Raw genomic sequence first — 21,365 nt, 5'->3', positions numbered from 1 at the left:
CGACCAGCGACGCCGTCAGCTTCGCCGCTGTCTGTCGGCAGCCCGAGCCCCACTCACTCACACAAATGCATACACATGTACACACATTGAATAAGCTAGCAGACACACGCACACATGCACACAGCCGAGTATGCACGTACACACATACAAGCTTATAAGCATTGCAACTGTGCTGCCACCTGCAGGCTTGGTGTCTTCTGCCTTCTTCCTTCTCCATCTTCTTTATTTTATTTGCTGTTTGATTTGGCTTTGCTCGCTGGCTTCTCTCATCTTTCCTCTCTATCCCTCTTACTCTTTCTCTTTGTGGTTCTCTGTCGATTACGCTCTTGCCTGATTTTGCTGTCTCCACTCATATTCTCATTTGTGATTTTTGTTTTTGTCCTTTTTTTCGCACTGTTTGCCAGTTTTCCACAAAACAGCTGAAAAAAGCACGTGTCATCGTCATTGCTCTTGCTCGCGATGTTGATGTTGACGTTGGCAGCGGCAGCGGCGTCGACGTCGGCGTTGACGTCGCCGCTAAAGGCTGTCTGCGTTTTGTTTCCAACGCGTTTCGTGGCTGCTGCTGCGTCTGTTCATGCTGCTTCAGCTGTGCTGTTGTTGTTGCTGTTATTGGTGTTGGTGCTGGTACTGTTTCTGTGGGTCTCCTTCGCTTCTATTCCCCTCGCGGGTCTGTTATTCCCTTTTCATGGTCGCGAATTCGTTTGCTTTGCTCGTTTGCTCGCTGTTTTTCATGGCTTTCGCTTTGCTTTATTTGATTTGATTTTTATGCTTGTGAATTTCCTTTTGATGCTCATCGCGAGCTGTTGTTGTTGTTGCTGCTGTTGTTTCGCATTTGTCAGTGGCAGACAGGACAAAGCTGGGAAACCCCACGATGATAATAGCAACTTTGCACCCCGATGATGATGATGATGATAGTGATATTGCCTTTTTTGTTTACTTCTTTGCTTCGTGGGATTAGCTGCTGCCACGCCCCGCCTTCGCCACCATTACAAGCCTAAGTATTCCAATAAGAAATGCAGCCCCAATGCAATTTCTTTGAGCCTTTTCAGTTGTTTCCTTTGCAGCAGCAGCGAAATTATTGATTCGCAGCCACGCTTTTTGGCTGCACGCCAAGTGCAAAGAAGTTGGTTAATGCCAGCAGACAGTAAATCGACAGAAAAGACGAATTTCAAAAAGATATTTTCAAGATACATACATTGTGATGCATAGTTATTTGCTCAAATTATGACCAGAAATACAGACGCCATTGGGACGAAAGTCCGTCTGGCCTTTAGTCAATTGTGCAATCGCTGACTGCAGTCAATACTCGTTCGCGCTCCCTCTCTTTCTCTTTGAATGTGTGCATTTTGCTAGCTCTCTCTTTCTGCTGACTCTTAAGTTTTCGCCTAGTTTCCTCAGCTGAGGTTTGTTATTGTTTTCCTTTCCCGCTTTGCCGGCTTGTGAGTCGAGTCGTTTCGTTCGATGGAGTCGACAACATGAATGAAACACACACAGGCACTTGCTCGCAAGCATAGCGAGTGTGGCTTCGTGTTGTGTCGCTGGTGCACTTCGTGTTGCTTCAAACGTGTTCGAATTCGCCGCGAAGAGCGTGGGCGTCGAGTTGCGTCGCGTCACCTTGTTGAGAGGTGGAGTGCGAATGAGAGGACGAGTTCTACGAGAATTAGAAGCAACAACATTGCAACTTTCAATAAGAGAATTGTCTAAGGGCAATTGCTTCAACTACCGACCATTTTAGTAACGTCTTGCCCTCCCTCTCCCGCCACAAGCTTCTTCAGCAGTACTCTTTGCTTGACCAGAACTTGGTAAGCTGTTCATTAACCGTTAATGCGGCAGATCGTAAATCGAAATGGAAGGTGTGTCATTGCGACTTATAAATAAAATTAAACACAATCACAAGCGGAAATATTTGCGCTTCAAGTGTGGTTGTTGTTGTTGTTGTCGTTGACGTTATTCTCCCTCATCGTTGTTGTTGTTGTTGCTGCTGCTGCTGCTGCTGTCGTTGTACTTTACGTCTCCTTCTACCTCTTTGTTGTTGCTGTAATTAATGGCAAACAATTACAAAAAAGAACGCGAAAGAAAATAAAAATAAAAAGAGACCCCAACAGACAGCGCATTCAAAGGTGGAATTACAAAATGAAATGTGAAGAGCAAGTTAAAAAGTGAATTACCTGATAAAGGACAAAACGCGATTTGAGGTGTGTTTGCCTCTGGCCAATACAATGCGTACCCACCTCCCCTTCACCCTCACACTTTCCCCTCCCCACTCCAATCTGCCAACTCACTCAACCAAGAGGAGGACGTGTGCCTTGGACAGGTTAAAAACCCGTGCTCAGCATGAGGCTTTACTGACAGCCACAACCGACGCACAATGGGCCCAATCCCATGGTGTAATCAGCAAAAGCTTCTCTAAAAAAACTTTTGATTCAAATAATTATTAGAAACTTTCCTCAACGTGGTTGACCAATACAACAATAGTCAGATGTTTGTCAATTGAAGTGAACTTTCTACTATACTAAATTTTTAATCAAATATTTTCTTTAACTATACGAGTATGCAGTAAAAGGTAAAAAATTTAGAAGACTCCGAAATTGTAATTTTCCTGAAATTAAATATTAATTTATTAAGAGACGATTATGTATAGCGCTATCTGCTTTGCTATGAGAATCATCTGATACATTTTAAAAGCTGATGATTTTTTAAGATGTATTAACTAAGTTTACTAAATATTTAACTGAATTTCACATCCAATCTGTAGTTGCTAGATCTAATATTATACAATTCGTTTTGTGAATCATGAAAACTATCCCAAAAGCGATTTAAGTGTAATGACTTAAAGCAGAGTTGTTGATCAGGTCCAGTGACCATTGTCCAGTGTCCAGCTGACGCGCTTAATTAATTACGCGATTGTATTTGTGACTAACTGCTTAAGGTCCACAGTTGCTGTCTCTCTCTCTCTTTTTTCTTTACCTCCCTCCTCCTCTTTATTGCCTTACCGCAACCTTAGGCGGGGTCACCGCACCGCACCGCACCGCACCGCACCGCACTTTCCCCCTTCGCCTACTTGTACTTCACATCGGCTTCGCAGCTCCAAAACTTGCGCATTGATGAGCAACAAAAAGTTTTGTAGCACTGCAATCGCTGCCTGGCCGAGACTTCCTGCGGGAAATGACGGGAATCGGGAGAGGTCAGGGAGTGGAAGTGGGGAATTCGCTGGGGAGAAATTAATACCTACTTAAGCTTAACTGGACAGTTGACTCCGTGAAGTTGTAACTGGAAGGTGATTCACACGATTCACACGCCCAAATAAATCGTACCGAATTGTGTGTTCCAAGTACTCGACCGGGCGGGCAACGCATGAAGCGAAATGAGTCGATGGCTTAGCTTGGGGCTTACGCTAAGATCGGTGAGGAGCGGGTGCGGTGGAGTGCGGTGGTTTGTTGTGGTGTGGCCGGTTAACATGCAGAGCAATGTAGCTGCTGAATATTCAAATGGCGGCAATTATCCTTGCGGTGGTGCTGGCCACGCGACACGCCCGAAAGGACTCGCGCTGCCTGCCAAATTATGAACGAGGCAAAAAAAAGGAGAAAATGTCTGAGAGAAAGTCGAAGGTGGAAATTTTTATTACCAAAAATTACAATGTGCGATGCAACGCAATATGGCAAAATGCCGAAAGGTGCAAGACGCAGGGTAACTGTGACTGTTAATTGTACCCCACACAATATCAAAAAAAAAAAAAAAAAAAAAATAGTAACAACTACACTACACAACGCTACAAAGCCGTGGGCTTGGACACCTTCGCGGGGTCAACAGCTCAGCTTTGTTTTCGGTCGCAACCCAGGACGACCCGTCGTCAAATAAACACCCTATGAACCCGGGACTCTCTCATCGGACTGCCGACGGGTGGTAACCCTACCTAGTCCGGCGGTTGATGGAGGGGGTCTAGGCAGAGTTCCTTTTGTTGGCCATTACGCTTAATTTCATTAGAAATTCATAATTTCAGTTCAGTGTGTGTGCTGGAGGGAGGGGTGAAGGGGGCATGTGGGTGCTGTCACTTGTACATGTGTAAATGTGAGCAATAAAAAACGAATTTGATGTTGTTGTTTCGGTTTCTGTTTCTGTTTGCCAACCGCTGTGACTCCTGTTATCCTGTTAGCCCTTTTTTCTCCAACTATTTTTCTACTTTACCTCTTCGATGTTGTTGCTAGTTACGATTGTTGTTGTTGTTGTTGTTGGGCCATTATTTTTGTCGTAATTTGTTTATAACGGTATTTATGAAATGGTCACAAGTCAACGCTTTCCAGGCTGTTGCTTTGCCATCACCCCTCATCCACCCTGACACACGCACTGTCCCCACTATTCTCCATCCCCATCCCCATCCTCATTCCCACTCCCATCCCACCCCGTGGCTCCCTTGTCGGATCACCCACAAAACAGTTTGGACATAGCGTCAATTATTCTTATTACGCCTATTACTTCTTTTTTAACTACTTTCGGTTGTTGTTGTTGCTTCTATTGTGGAAATCGTTGGCCTTTTATGTTAATCGCATTGTTTTTGACTGGGAAAACTCGTGTAACTGTAATTGATATGCGTCCTTATCATGCAATCCTTCGTTACAGCTCGCTTTCGTTCCTGTTATCGCCCTTTTATAAGCTCTAATTACAAGTATTACTTGGAATATTCAATACTCTGAGCACTAGTCAACCAAACCAAGAATATAACTCTCCGACTAAGATTGTATCATCATTGAGATTACCTTCAAAGTTAGAGTGTATGATTTTTACTCACTGTATTACTTTCACCTATAAACGTCTTCATTTAAAGCAATTTCGTTTTTGAATCGTTCTTCAAGAATTTCAAATGAAAGATTTACTTGATGGACAATGTAAGTGAATTTTATGTGTGCATAATTTAAAGTCTTACGAATAAGATTCGCTTTTTTTAAGCTCGTCATTTGTTTATTGTTGTTTTTGTATTTTGTTTTTTTTTATTGTTTTGTCTAATTAATAAACTTTCACATCTGAGATTTGTTTTTGGGAAAGATTTTCACTTGCATGCAACTTAAAGAAGACGAAACCAAAAAAAAAGTCGTACTAAACATATTTCGTTGTTTAACTGTGGTCAAAAATGTCGAGTTCGAATCGTTTTATGCAAATGATTTGTACAAAAAATGCGATGAGAGGAAAAGAAGCCACGATCAATACAGATGGCCAAGAGGCAAATGAACTTGGCTTGTTGATTTCGACATGGCCATGGAGAGTGGAATAAATTTATTGGAGTTTGACAGTTAGACTTTAATTACAGCATTTCACAGTGTGTTTAGTTACTAGAGACCACTGCTAGTCTCGACCTTAATCATCGTCATCGGCTGAATTGAAGGGAAAGCGCAGTGCGATCCGATCGAATCCGATGCGGATCGGTCGGTCTAACCTTTGACCTATATCGCTCCCCTTGAACATCGCAGGTAGTTGTGTATCTAAGGAGAGTGGTGACCATCTTTTGTGTGTGTGTATGTGTGTGTAGATATGTTTTTCCCTCTTCTTATGGATATCATAAAGCAATAAATCTTTTTAATATCTTCTCTCGTTTGTTCTGCTCGTTTTTTTTTTTACCACATTTTCTTGCCATGGGCGTACAGTTTCCCTTTCAGTTACAAATTTCTCACGTCCTTTTTTTTGGCATTGCAGAGGCGTATGCGGGGGCGAGAGCGGGGAGAGTTTGATACTGGGGCAGAGGCGTTGGCATTACTCAAGTTTGTGGATTTGAAGTAATAACTCAGTGCGTCATAAAAATTTTAATTGCTTTGGGTTTTTCTCGGTCAGCCAAGTGCCAAAGCAGTTTTGGTAATTAACATTAACCCGAAAAACGTCCAAACAATGCAAAGAACCCAAGCTCTTCGTCGCCCCCTCCTCCATCCTGCTTCCCCATACTTTGGCCAGGAGTCAAAAACAACAAAAAATAAGTAAAAAACATGCCGCAAAGAACAATGAAGCAATAAAAATTGCAGCGCATAATTTTCAGCTGCCTCCATTTGGTGTCCCATTGCCCCCCACCCGCACCCCTTGAATGCGAGGCAACCCTTTTCTTAGTGGCCAAGATTTTTGAAATTTCCACGCGTATTTGTAATTAGTTTGCTTATTGTCTCCCCCGTATTTCACTCGGAAGAATCTTGACTTTCAAAAGAAAGTCGCGCTTTTCGCAGAGTTGAGATAATTTTTAATTCTACTTTGAAATTATCTAGATTATAATAGAAGAAACACTTCCACATTCGACATTAATCAGAAGCATGTACATATGTTATGTTGTTATTTACTGATTGAATCCATATATGACTCAGTGCCACATTTTAAAAGTCTGTCTTAGACTAAATGTTGAGGCCTTAAAGAAATCATAAGGTAAAAACACTTACAAAGAACAAATAGAAGAAAAATATTGTGTTTTAAAGCAGGACAGTAAGAAGTAAGTCAAAATAATGGTTTTGCTACCAATTGTTTGCTTTATGAATCCGCTCATCTCGGATCCTTTGTGACTTACACATGGCATTTGTATTTCGATGAAGATTTGGGCATGTGCGACATTTAGAAGAGAAGAGGTGAGGATAGAGGATAGAGAAAAAAGAGCCGCTGTCATGCAGGAAATTTATTTTTGGGATCAAGAAAATCCAAGGAAAATCAACTGCAATTGTTTCTGGCACTTTGATGTTGGGACACAAGATCTTAGCCAAGTGCTAAGTGACTGCAATTAGACAGACTCACCAAGCAGGTAGATTTGGATAAAGTTAAGAGGCAGGGGTTGGGATCGGTCACGTTTGAAACAAATCGAATCGAATCGAAACGAAAAGAAACGGACAATCGAGGGGCGGCAATAAATTGTATTGCAATCGACACTTTTAACATGAACTCAAATGTTGTAGACCATTTTCAAATGTTTCTTTCTTCATTGTTCTCTTTGCAGATCACACCGGACCAGATCAGAGCCCAAAGAGCAGCACTTTATGTAAGTACTTGCTACCATATAGCATATAGCAGTAGAGAGATGGTTTAAAGTCGAGTCAAATCAATTCGCTAATTGAAATTGAAATGCTTGCTTAATATGGTTAAATGCGAATGAAATTGCACCCCTCGGAGCAGACCCGGGGACTGCCCGGTTAACAATCTTAATAGAATCAAAGAGCGACGCAATATAAGTTTTAATTTGGTGTAATTGTGACGGGAAACTGGGTGCGGTGCGAGTACAGCTGCGATCCCCAGTTGATGAGGTACTCAGTACATCCATCAACGAGAATAACACAACAACCGGAGGTGAAGAGTGAGAGGGGAAGGCATGGCATGCCATCCGTTCGAAATATTGAAATCAATTAACCAAATGTCGCGAGTACTCGTCTGTTCAGCGACTCGATTAATAACTGCTTGCAAAAAGTAAACAAATCATCAAAATCAAAATTCAAATTGAAATCTTTATGCGAATCGCGGCAGATTTCGTTGTGCCAACCAGCAGATACCCTGTATCGATTGCAATCTGATCACGCCACTCCTATGCTCCACGATACGCATGGTACTTTCAAATGGCAAACAGCAAACAAATAACATGCCATCAAAGAGGGGTTCTTCCATTTCCATTGCCAGTCCGCCCCTTGATGGCCTCCTTAAAGACTGGCGCGCCGATTTTCTGAGCAGCTTCAATTGTCTGCACTTGAGTTCAATTTCTGTTCTGTTCTGTTCTGCTGTTCGGTTGCGATTCGGTCAGCAACAGGAACAGCAAAAGAAGAAAAGAATCAAACATATAGAGATAGGGGGAAGCAAACTACAATAGATTCGATTTGTTTTTTTTTTCTTGTTTGGGGTAAAATGCTTTTAAATTCAATACACACTCACACATGAGCGAGTACTCGTTGATCATATTTTTAGGAACGCGAGTGGCCTGGGTAAATGTCATAACTATAAATTTTATTAAGATTCAAATGTACTGCGTACAAATTTAGATACAATTATTACTTACTTTACGACAACTGATTGAGAGTTGTGTGATCACATGGAGATCATCTTGACATGGGGTCTATTTTTTAGACAGAAATTAGCGAACACCCCACAGAAGGCACAATATGTGAGAGATGCAAGCTACAAGATGTGTTAAGAGTTACTTGTTCTTCACTTTTAGAGTTAGATCTTAAGTTGTTCTTTAGCAAATGTAGATCACCTCGCTGGCACCCTGTTTGCGACTTGTGGCATAAATGAAAATTGCAGCGACTTAATTACTTTTAATAAAGACGTCCGTGCGTGGAAATTTTCCACTTCATTAGCGAAAATATACTCGTTCCCGTTCTCGTTCTCGTATTCGCATTCGTGGTTTTGCATAATGGCTCATTATGATCGACAGATGGGGACAAGAGAGCAAGAGAGAGAGAGAGAAACCTGCATAGATGTGGCTCTGGGTGTGGGAGGTCGCCTTAATACACACAAATTGAAAATTGATGAACTTATCCGGTATGGGGACAACAACAACAACAACAACAACAAAAAGATGGCAAGATGCAAGTAGATTGTGAAGCTATCACATAGCACTCGAGAGAATGCATTGTATCAATCAATGAAGATCTATCGATCGACAGCCGATCTACAGTCTACAATCTGCAGTCTTCTATGCGATGCAGCAGTCTACACATTTGTAGGAAATTACTAATAATAATGACGACTTTAATTGAATATTGCGCACTTCATTCATTGCTCATTCGATATTTGAATTTAAATATGAATTCGAATGTTCAATTCAAATTTGAAGAGGGGCAATGAGAGCATCGGCAAATTATCCATTATAAACTTTCAATCGACCATAAACACTTGGGGTCCCCTCCGGGACGAGACGGAGCGAGATACTTTGTATTGGAGCTCTTCCATTAGACGTCAGTTGAATTGGTCGATGGATCGATTGAGGTACTGACGTTATATTTGGATACTGCGGTTAATGAAATTTCCTCGCAAAGATTATTCGCAGCGTACTTGTGGCTGTTGCCTCTTCATGTTGCCGGACCGTGTTGCGCGTTCTTCGTCTCGCTCTCTCCCCCCTCCCGCAAGCAATTCATGCATGAAAGCAATTTTTAATTTATTTTGGTTGAGCGCTTTATTTTCCTAAAATTATGACATAATCACAACAGCAGCAGCAGCAACAGCAACAGCAACAACAGCAAATAAAAGAGTCACCTAATAATGTCATGTGAAATTTATCGTACCCCAAACGAGTACCAGGGGCGTGGTTACCAAGCCATCGCCTGTGGCGTGAGGCGTGAGGAGAGACGAGGGGCAGGCAACTGGAAGCATGCGAGTAGACAACGCTCGGGGATGGGGGAAACCAAATATATATTTGGATGCGCCGAACACCTTCCGCTTCACAAATCAGCGCATGTGTTGGCATTGTCGAATTAGAGCAGGCAGTCGATAGGTGACAGCTGAGGAGGGGGCAAGCGGGGGAGCGGTACCTTGGCTGACCAGTTGTCGGTCGGTTAATGTTAATTTTATAATTAACCTACTGCCAGAGCAAAACCCAAAACCGTCGATATATTCAAGCCAAGTGCCTCGATTATCGATTGAATTGAATACACTCATAAAATTCACTTAATGGCACAGTGCCCCAGTCTGAGACTCAGTCGAAGTCGCAGTCGAAGTCGCAGACACTGACTCCAATGCGGATTCACATTTAGATGAACAACCTGCATCTGTTGATAATGTTGAACATTTAAATGGCTCTTGAATATCTTCATTGGATAAGCACTTGTAAATGTTGCAATTAAAACAAAATGAATGTTTTGGATGATGGTTCGAAAATTGTCCTTTGATTCGTATAATTGTAATGCGAATCATTCCAAGTAACATCATGATTAATGGAGTTGTAATTATTTCATTTTATAGAGCTATTTGAATTGACGTTCATTTATTGTTTCTAATTAAAAATAAAGTTAGAAACATTTTTAGCAGTATAACTAAATACTGATTACTGTTGAATACACTTTTCAAACCGATTCATGAGTTTTATGAATTGTAAAGTATAGAGGATATGGAGGAGGAGATCTATGAAAACCAAAATAAATTAACATTTTCCGAGACATTTCCATAACTTGCCTAAAGATCGAAAAAAGTTTTCAAATAGATAGTAGTATTCTTAGGTTGACAATCTTAGAGGTCGTTATTTGATATTGGTGATGAACCTGCAATTGGGTTGACCAAAAGGCTTAAGGCGAACGAAATAAGAGGAGACAAAGGTTGATACAATCAAAATAATTAAATGAAATACCGTGGGCGAACTAGATGGACCAAGTATGTAAACATGATCGTTAAATTAAGCATTGAGAAAACGAAACAATACAATAACAACAGCACTACACACAGACAGACAAACAAAAACACTCGACATACGCATAGTGAGACAAACAAATAGAAATAGAAAAAAGAAAACGAAAAAGAAAAAGAGAGAAAAAAAAACAAGTTAACCAATGAAATAAACGCAAATTGAATGACAAAAACGCGAACAGCTACAACTTGGCCAATACAAAGTGGCCATTGCTCGTTGCTTTTGGCCATAAGCACATTACAATCGAGTCGGAGCGAGAGATCTGGACAGCCAGAGACAACAAAGGGCAGAGTAACTATCGGACCCGATCCGATCCGATCCATTTTGAGGGGAGGGCGCAAAACGAAAACTACAAAATGAGAAACACATAAAAGAGCTCAACTCTCAAATATGAAGACGAAAAAAGAAGCACACGAATCTAAAAACGAAGCGAATAATGTATTATTATAAGGTATGCATAGACAGAGACAGCTATAGCTACATAAAGAGAGCGAGAGAGAGAGAGATGGCAAGCGAGGCAATGACACTTACAACTCTGCCATTTTGAAGATGATATTTTGAAATCCAGAGGAGCAGAGCAATAATTTTCATATAATCGTATATCCACTAAATAGATGTACCTGATCAACCTCTCTTTCTATAAGTGCGCTGGTGTGTGTGTGTGTGTGTGCTCATTTCACTTTGATTTGTTTTTTATTGTTTTCCCCCAAAAGCCAGAAGGGAAAAATTTTACTAAAACAAAAACAAATTAGTTTGAATGGTGCTCTTTTTAGTTGTACATAGATGAGCACACACACACACACAGAGACGCCAACTCGCTTTCTCTCTTGGCGTTAATTGTATTCGAATAACGATGCAGCATACGTATCTGTGTGTGTGTGTGTGTGTGTGTGTGTGTGTGTGTGTGTGTGTGTGTGTGTATCTTACAGATACTTCTTCAGTCAGGGTTTTGGATTCGACTGCGGCTTTTGGCTAATTTAATTTATGGCTAGTTTATGTAAATTTTTAATACCATTCAGTTAATGTTGCTGATGCTGTTGCTGCTGTTGTTGTTGTTGCTGCCATGCTCATATTTATTATTATTAGTATTAGTATTTTGTGTGTACTTTTTTTGTATCTGTATCTGTATCTGTATCTGTATCTACATCAGTGTCTTTGTTTAGTGACTGGTTTCTTGTGCGTATTTTCTACATTTTGGTTGCTGTTGTTGCTGTCCATTTCTCAATACTACCAATTTTTTGTGGAAGGTTCATTGACACCCATCAAAAGCACTGAGCGTGCAGCGACAAATGAATCCGTATCTCTGGCTCTGGCTGACGCAGTATCTGAATCTTTTAAACGTATCCGAATCTAGTATTGTTGGCTAAAGAAAGTTGAAAACTCGTTCAGTGCTTTAGCGGCATTTGCATACATTTGGCCACATTTCTTGGCCATGCGAAACGCTCCTGATGCGCAGCTAATTGCGGCCTATTAGATGCCTATCAACTGGCCCGTCCCATTAAGTGCGTCGTTTGCTTCAAGTTGGAAATTAATTAGCACAGGTTACCAAAGCACACCACACACTATCTCAGACTTTCGTTGGAATGAATATATAGTCAGATACTAAATAATTCTTCGAGTGCGAGTGTAACGAAGTTTTGAGAATAGCTTTGCAGCATTGCAATTAATCCGATTCTCAAAATACTCCAAAAATATACCCCACACGAACTCATGACAAGCTGTTAACTGTTGAGTGATGGGATTTGGAGTAGGAACCGAGCTAAGCTCACCTGCCTGTCCACAACTGGGGCATTGAATTCAGGTTTCGATGGCGCTTCAGAATTCCGTGGCGATTTTTTCGTTTGGCGTTTGTCGCTTTTGTCCCCGTCGTATTCTGAGCTTTAGTTTTATTTCTCGCTTTTATCGGTTTGGCCCTGCCATCCATACTCTATCCGTATCTATATCTCTATCTCGTCTATTTGCTCATTTAATTTCGTACTTTTTGGTGCTCGGCTTTGAAATTACTCAATTAGTTTAATTAGCAGCCGGAGCGATTCGACTTGATTTGCGGTCATTTGCGAGCTCGGACTACGATTGAAATGGATCGTGTAGACAAGTTGGCACTCTTTTGCCCCTACACAAACACAGATGTACAGACATTCCTTAATAACTTTACTATGCGAGTGTGTGTTTTAACTTGCTAGCTAATTCAAACTATTGTTTTCTTTCATTTTAGTTTTTGTCTTCGATTATAGCTCAAAGTAGACGAACTAGTTTTCTCTCCGAAACTAAAACGTGTTTTCTCTCTCCCTCTATTTTTATTTATTTCCTCGTGCATATCTTCTGAATTTTGCAGGCTCTTTAAACGAATGTTTTAAATATTTTCTACATTAATTGATGAATAAGTGGGCTTGCGATCGACTAAATTATTCTCGCGTTCTATAAAAGTTTCCATACTGAAATGTTCTACTTAGCATCATAATACGCAGATTATTATGTCAACAATGCAGATCTTAAGATTAGTTTCTTAAGGTGTTTCGATATCAGCACAATGATATGTACGTCAAAGTCAAAGACGTTTGAGGGCGTTTGTCATTTATCAAAATCATTAATGCAATTACGCGACCCCGTCGGACAACTTGGACTGCGACCAGGACTGAGACTGAGACTGAGACGGAGACGGAGACTGAGACTGGCTTCTTGCTAGCTAATTATTTTGAATTATTCAATTTCATGTCTCAATTTAAATTCTCTGAGGCAATTAGGAAAGTCAGTTTTGTTGTTGTTGCTGCCATCTATCTGTCCAGTCATTTTAGTTTTTGTGCCGTTGAGTGGCACTTTGATGCAATGCCTTGGGTGGGCGGGGAGGTGGGTGGAGGGTGGAGGGTGGAGGGGTGCTCTACAGGGTGTGCTCCACAAATGCAAATTAGAAATGTGTGGGACCAAAATGAAAACCATTTAAATAATTGAAAATCGAACAAATCGCGAGCTGTGCCAAAAACAAAAATAAAAAAACAAATTCAAAACGAATCGAATCGAATCGAATGGAATAGAAAAAATAGGAGGCAGGCAAAATAAAAAAATGTGGAAACGCAATGCAAATTCAAATTCAAAATCCCCTTAAAACAATGCGAGTCACGAGAGGGAAGTCAGGTGATGGCAACCAAATTTGGGGGCCTGAAACTAAAACAAAAACTTAGACACACGCATACAAATATAATATGCAGATAAATATCGAATATACATATGTATATGGGTGTATGTGTGTGGATGGACATTAGCAAATGCGCACCGGATTGTTGATGTGCAAAATCTAATTAATTATTTCATTAAAAGTGTATTTTATTGACACTCTAATTTAGATTTTTGGATACAGTTGCGTGCACCTATCTATCTATCTACAATAGCGCTCGGCTATCTATCTATACATACTCGCTTATGTACATATGTGCGATTAAACTATGTTTACATTTTTCCTCTCTCTGCGTTCGAATGTGAAGCTGTGTATGTGTGTGTGTGTGTGCGGTCTATGCGGCGTATGAGCAATTTTAATTGGTTTTTAACTAATTTGCTTGCATTTAGCCGACCCTTTTATGTATGCGGCTGTGTGCGCTTTTGTGTATCTTTGCAGACTTTTATGAAAATTTGCATATTGTAAATGATTTATTTTGACATTTTCTAATCAATTTTATTTAGGCAGCAACTGCTAACATTTCGAAACAATTATACAACAATAATACAAGCGTACTTCACTAACTCCAAAGCAAAAAAAATTAAATGAATTAAAATAACTACAAAGTCAAATAAAACAATTAAACTGTGCATTGTCAGCTAAGTTCACTACTCAATTATTTTATTTTTTTTTTGGATTCTCCTTTTTTTATATGTGAAAGCATTTATAATTAAAGATTCTCCTTTTTTTATATGTGAAAGCATTTATAATTTTAGTACAAACTAATACATTTTTCAATAAAAAATAATTTTGGAATAAAAACAAAACAGATCTTAAAATATACCAAATTAATATACCACAAAATACAAAAAATATACAAAAGGCCATATATACGTTCCTTAATATATATACCAAATTACTATACAACAAAATATACCAAAGGCTATATTTGGTATATCGATATAGTACTAAATTTAAAATATACCATATATACGTTCCTTAATATATACCAAATTACTATACAACAAAATATACCAAAGGCTATATTTGGTATATCGACATAGTACTAAATTCAAAATAGACCATACATACATTTCCAGCAAGCACAAATTCAAAATAACCCTATTTGTAGCGGGTGTAAATATCTTAAGTTTTCCGTAACAAGGCTCAAAGTGAATTGATAAATCGAAAACAGTTGGAACAATAAACTTAATTCAATTGCCGTTTGTCAGATTTTGATTACATAAATGCGACAAAATACGAGGCAGTAAACGGTTTTCCATCTCCATAAACCTAATGGAACAATCCGATTCTATATTCTCAAATGCAAATGGTAAAAGTACTCGCCATAATCGTAATCAACATCGTAAGAAACGCCGAAAATTGCTATATGAATGCGCTTATAAATATATGACTATATGCTTAGCCCATTCTCAAGTATTTAGTATTCAGTAGAGGATGATACTCCGTAGTACCTCCTTCCCTCGGTTCTCGCTCGGTTCGGTCTTCAGTCTTCGGTCTTATGGCCATGTGCCCATGTGCTTTGGGGCCGTCGAATCGTTTACCAAGGCGCCGTATCAATTTACCAAAAATAGTTGCTGTGTTTGTGTGCTTTCTACTTGTCTAACAACAACTGTTGTTACTTGCCCGCCCTTTCGTTCCCCCGCTGCCACTTGGCTTAACTCCTTGCCACGCATATGGAAACATTTGATTGGATATCAAGCGCTTTGTGTGTTGTTTAGTAATTCGTTTTTTATTTACTATTATCATTTACATTTATTTGTTATTATGATATGCGCCGCTGTTCTCGCACCCTTCTTTTCCATCTTCCCCACAGCTTATATGCATATCCTTCGAATGTGTGTGCTTGTGTATGTATGTGTGTGTGTGTGTGTGTGTGTGTGTGTGTATGTGGGTCCGTTGGCCTTTTAATTTGGACGTGTTTTTTATTGTTTCACGCAAATTTTTGATATGTTTTGTTTTTTAGACAGTCGATTTGCCATTTTTAGGCGTCCTTGTTGCTGTTGTTGTTGTCAGTGCTCGTGCCAACGTGAGAAATGCAATTGCGTTGCACTCACACATACACACAGACACACTCACACATTTACACATATGCTGTCGTCATACTCGTACATGAAACGCTTCCTTTTTGTTCCGATTTCATTTACATATTTGTCTGGTTACCAACGCGGGACCGCGTTTTGCTTTGTTTTCTTTATTTTGTTTTTTTGTTGTTTGTTGTTTTTTTTTTTTTTTTCGTTTTGTTTCGCTTTAGTGCATAGATAGGGGGACGGATTTTGTTTCGTTAGTGTTGTTATTATTATTATTATTATTGTTCTTGCTGTTATTGTTGTTGTCCTTTCGAATTTATGCGATACGACGCGAATGTTTGTTCAATAAACGAAATAATTGTCGGCAAGTGTGTTATGATGAAATTGTTTTGGGTTACTTCATAAATTAGCGCACACAAACAGAAGAAGTAACTCTAACTGTAACTGTAAGTGTAGCACAGTTACATATACACACCCACACTCACGCAGACTGACACGCACATTAATACACAGCTCAACAGTGGCAAATTTAAGTTGAGAACTAGTCTTCTAATAAACTGAATAATATAATATAAATTTAGATACAATTTCATAATCATTCAGTTAAAATGATTATATTTGTTATAATATAAAATAATAATAATACTGAACATTATGTTCTTTGAACTCTTTTCGAGAGAAATTCTAAAAAACTAATAGGTTCATTAATATAGAATTTAGATTTTCGAATGAAACAAGTATTCTGAAGATTTAATCAATCTACATATATTGTCAAAATTCATTCATTCATTGACTAAACATTAACGCACACCTTTACTAAAAATTAAAACTAAACAATAAAATTTCAGGAGGCGCACATTAAGAACTTGTTCATAAATGTATCTAATTAAAGGTTTTAAAAAGATATTAATTTCTCGATTTATGCGTATAGCAAATTTGTCATTTAATCTAATATAATTCAAATATAGTCGAAAGTATTTTTGTCGTAGAAAAAAAACTGCTGCTGAAGACGGCAATTTTATCAAAGATACAAACATTATTGTTTTTATGATCAATAAATCTGTAGCCACAAAGTGTGTATGATTTTCCTTTTCAAACTGATTTAAATGTTTTTCCCATTGCCTTGCGCACTTTTGATTATGTTTTGAGTATTATTCTTTATTTGTTACAAACTGCTTTACGAATCGCAGGTGTCTTCTCTTAGAATGGGTACATCGAGAGCAAGTGCGCCACTCCGGACATGGGTCTTGCTCTTTTGCGATGATGATGATGATGCCCATAATCGAATTTAAAGCGGCATATCATTAATCAAAACCCTGAGGCTAGCAACCCCAAGCAAGCAACCAAGATGTAAACATAGAAATCTGAAATCCAAAAAGACGGGAAACCACAGTCGAGTTTCATTTTAGATTTTTTGTTGTTATTGTTTCTTTTTTTTGGAATGTGGCATGAAAAATGAGCTTGCCGCAAATGCAGGCGCCAATTGCAAACGAAAAGTTGTTGCAGTTGGCTTCTGTGATTATTTTGATTATTATTAGGGGCGTTACGCATTGCCTTCGATATTTTCATGTGAAGATCATAATCCAAGGGTCATCCCAAAGCGAAGATCAGATGAATGGGTTTATAAATATTTTGAAGTCAAGCACATCGATCAGTGTTTGTCGAAGGAGAGGGAGAGAGAATGAAAAGTACTGAGGCGACCTGCGTGTCGTCTGTTTTGGGACTTCTAATGATCTTGTACAATTATTTCGTGTTGCAAGTCAGAGCTCAAAGATCGAGTTGGCCTCGTCTCTAGGGCCAGGCCCAAAGAGCGGTGTTCGCTGCTTGTAAACGGTTAAATTAAATTGATTTGCGTCTAATGCCCCCGACAAGTGGCCCGCTCGGTGCGCTCGCGTAATTAATGATTCCATTAGACACCGCGGTGGGGCAACTTGACTAGCAACTGGGCAACTGGGCAGCTGGGCAACTGGCAACTGGGTAAGCACCGCCAGCGTAGTCTCGGTGCTTAAGTATGAATAATTGGTAATAGTATTTAATGATGGGGTTTCCAACTGCTGCTGAGTGAGGGGCCACCTGCCGCCCCGTGTGTGTGCGTGGACGAGGCGACGGTGGCAATTGAACCTGAACTGAGACCACGACTCATTTTCAAGCGTTTCTTTCGAACACGTTTTTTATATTTGTGCATGTGTTCTTCTTCTCTTCGATTACAGATTGAGCTGCCCTGCCCGCCCTCTTCAGCCAGCACTGAGTAAACGTTCCGTCCATGATTGTGGCCCCCACTAGTCCCGTGAAAATGGACAAAGGCCGACAGAGGTTGCCACAACTTTCGCCCAATTAGCACAGGACGCAGGACGCAGTTAAGCACTAAGATTGGCGGAACGGCAACTGTAAATATTTGCGATACGCGCCCCACAGACACACATTCATACGCACACAACTACACATACATAGAGCGGGGACAAAGCAAGCATTCGTCCATACAACAATAGCCAAATCAGAGCATTAACAACAAAAGGCCGACGTGGATCGAGTCCATTAAGACAGAGCACAAAAGACGGAAGAAGCTAACTAAGAGCGAGAGAGAGAGTGACGGAGAACTGAAGAGAGAGAGAGAGGAGAACGAAAGCATAGAGTGAAGAGCGAAGAGTCGCAGGACAACGGCTTAAGTTCCTATACAGATAAATGACCGAGTCCACACAGCTGCAAACGGCGGAGAACAACAACGCGGGCGTGGTCAAAATGGAGCCACCGCCACTGGCGACCTCCACCCACAGCTCGCACACGCTCACGCACACTCACACGCACTCACTGGCCGCCACGGCAGCTGGCGGCGCCGGTACGGCGCTCTCGCCAGCCACACCGCCCCTGCCCCTACCTCCGTTGGGAGGTCATTCATCGCAGCAGCAACAACAGCAGCAGCATTATGCGCTTAAATGGAACGACTTTCAGACATCCATACTTAGCTCGTTCCGACATCTTCGCGACGAGGAGGACTTTGTGGATGTGACCCTTGCCTGCGACGAGCGTTCCTTCACCGCCCACAAGGTGGTGCTGAGCGCTTGCAGTCCCTACTTCCGCAAACTGCTCAAGGCCAATCCCTGCGAGCATCCCATTGTCATACTACGCGATGTGCGCAGCGACGATGTGGAGAACCTGCTGAGGTAAGTCCTGTTGTTCTCTTGAGGAATTACAAAGTCAGGGCAGATAACTAGAAGAGCTGAAATGCATCTTGAGCATCTTGATGCAACTTGAACATAAACAGAACTTCAACTACTGTTTTACTTAAACTTTTTATGCTTTTATTTTGAAAAAAACATTTTCTTGGATGATCAAATGGCAGTTTAACACTGTTTACATAGTTTTAAAAATGTTTCAATATTTTTCATAAATTACTAGTCATCACAAGAGATAAGATCGATCCTTCGGTTCGTCGATGATAGAATATATGTAAGGGTACTTTTATTTTTAGGATGACACATTATCAGAAAATATGTTTGGAAGCTGATGGTCACCTATGGACATGTTTTCTTCTTAGATTAAGCAATATGAGTTTAATAGATCTAAAATTAATTTTCTTTAACTAAAACTTGCTCCCCCAGCTTTATGTATAACGGCGAGGTTAATGTCAGCCATGAGCAGTTGCCCGACTTCCTGAAGACGGCTCATTTGCTGCAGATACGTGGCCTGGCGGATGTCAATGGAGGTTATCCCTACTCCAAGGCTCTTTCGGCCGCTTTGAGTCACAGCAGCAGCAGCAGCAATAACAACAACAACAATAACAACACCGCTGACAGCAGCAATCACAATAAAGTTAGCAACTATTTGCCCACAGCGCTGAGCAATGCTGGCAGCAATAACAACAGCAGCAACGGCAACAACAACAACAACAGCAATAACAATAACAGCAGCAACAACAGCAACACACACAGCCAGATTTCACCGTTCAACACGCCTCAGACGCCGTCATCGTTGCCCGTTTCGAGTGCAGCAGCCGCTGCCGCGGCTTCGTTGACAGCAGCCGTTGCTGCAGCAGCCGCAGCGACAGCATCAAGTCTGCCATTGGGAGGCAACAGCCAGGGTCAAAGCCAGAGTGGAGGCGGAAGTGGAAGCGGAAGCAGCGTGACCCCCGCCATTCAAGAGTTGAAGGCATCCGCAGCGTCGCCCGTAAGAAACTCCAATCCGAATCCAAACCCAAATCCGAGCAAAGTAAAGTGTGCAGTTCCAACCAGCTTGCACTCGATTCGATTGCCATCGCGCATTGACTAACACTAATCTCAACCCTATTCTATTCCAATCGATTCGATTTATAGGCAAGCAGCAACCACTGGGACCTAAGTGACATGGAGGGTAGTCGCAAGAGTCATCTAACTCCGCCGCCTCAGAAGCGTATTAAGAGTGCCGATCTGTTCCGTGCCCAACACGGCATCAGTCCGGAGCGATTGCTTATAGACCGTGACTTTCCGGTGGCGGGACAGCATCCGTTGACCCGGAATCGCAGCCGTGACACTTCCAAGGATCGTGATCGTAGTCTTGAACTCCGCGAGTCGTTGCTAGGCCAGGCTCTAGAGAACAGCAATGGACAGCAGGCTAATCAGGTATGACAATGGCAAAAGCTTTGCTTTATTTGTACTTATTTTGTTCCTTTCCCATTTCCCGATTACCACTCCACAGAAACATGATCTTGGCCAGAGTGCCGGAGAAGACTCGAACAGTAGCGATACGGAGCCATCAGATCGTGGAGATGGTCAGCACGATGGCACCCTCGATGGTATGGACAATCAGCGCTCTCACTCCTTCCCTAATGCATTCCTTGGCCTCCAGGGTATTCCTGGTCTTCTGCCAGGACCCTCTGGTCTGGGGGGTAATGATTTTGGTGAGTTCAAGCCTCGTTTATTCGATTTTTATTTTTTCCATATAAGAGAACCGCTTTAAGAACTGCATAAAGCTCACTTCAATCTTTATCGAATTATAGAGTACATATTTTTGCCTCTTGTGTATGATTTATCGATTGCCGCGAACGATTTGTGTATGATTTGCAATTGCAAGAAGCTCGTAACTAACTATCGATTGCTATCGATAAACCGATAAGCCGATGAATCGCCAGGGCATTACAAATTCGACAAACAATTGGCCAACTAATCAACAAAGAACAATCTCAAAATGTAACCAAAACAAGAAAGCAAAACGTATTTATTAAGTATAGTTAAGTGCGCTGTATATCGATTGTTATCGGTTTATTGTATTCACTCACCAACATACATATTACATATCTTATATTTATGTATATTACATTCTTAAGTAGTTGTTATGGTTTATTATTTAAATAGCGCAATGAAACTCATAAAATGTTTAGATAAATCGATTTGCCTGCCTATCGATATCACACATATGTACATACATATCGCAGCCTAATTAAGTTACACATTTACGCATCCCAAATCGTGGCAATCATTGGGTCCAAATCGCCTACGAACGACAAGTTGGTCGAGTGTCAAGAAATATGCGTCGACCACGTGTCGCATAAAGGAAGGACAACAATGAGTAAAGTTTTCTTATGGGCCGGACAACGGCTGGCTAGCACATTTGAAGTGCGATTATAAACATATTCGGGAGAAACGGGGAAAAGGGCCGTCGTAATGTTCATTTACGTATGTGCAAATGCTTCGAAAAACGCACAAAAAATTATTATTATTACTATTTCTATTCCTATTTCTATTACTATTATTATGATTATGATTACCATTCGATATTATGTGGCCAACCCCTTACAAATATGAATCGTTTCTTTCCCTTACGTTTCACCTAAAAGTCAAGAATACGTTAA

At 40.7% G+C, this 21,365-nt stretch overlaps 1 protein-coding gene across 5 annotated transcripts in view; it reads left to right on the top strand.

The window, feature by feature from the left end:
* The window catches only part of LOC117563729 (protein abrupt), a 52,219-nt gene that overhangs the window by 4,112 nt on the left and 26,742 nt on the right, over positions 1-21,365 (top strand). For 3 of the 5 annotated variants that reach the window (XM_034242204.2, XM_034242208.2, XM_052002499.1), the window contains exons 2-6: positions 6,953-6,994; positions 17,752-18,702; positions 19,141-19,747; positions 19,852-20,136; positions 20,213-20,414. In XM_034242204.2, coding sequence (XP_034098095.1) covers positions 18,224-18,702; positions 19,141-19,747; positions 19,852-20,136; positions 20,213-20,414 — 1,573 coding nt within the window. In that variant the 5' untranslated portion in view covers positions 6,953-6,994; positions 17,752-18,223. Of the gene's footprint in view, positions 1-6,952; positions 6,995-17,751; positions 18,703-19,140; positions 19,748-19,851; positions 20,137-20,212; positions 20,415-20,513; positions 20,737-21,365 lie in introns of those variants that run through there. The other 2 variants (XM_052002498.1, XM_034242207.2) reach the window with 2 other exon arrangements.

This window comes from Drosophila albomicans, chromosome 2L (genome assembly GCF_009650485.2).
Source record: "Drosophila albomicans strain 15112-1751.03 chromosome 2L, ASM965048v2, whole genome shotgun sequence".
NCBI lineage: Eukaryota > Metazoa > Arthropoda > Insecta > Diptera > Drosophilidae > Drosophila > Drosophila albomicans.
This window is presented reverse-complemented; position numbering and strand designations above follow the sequence as displayed.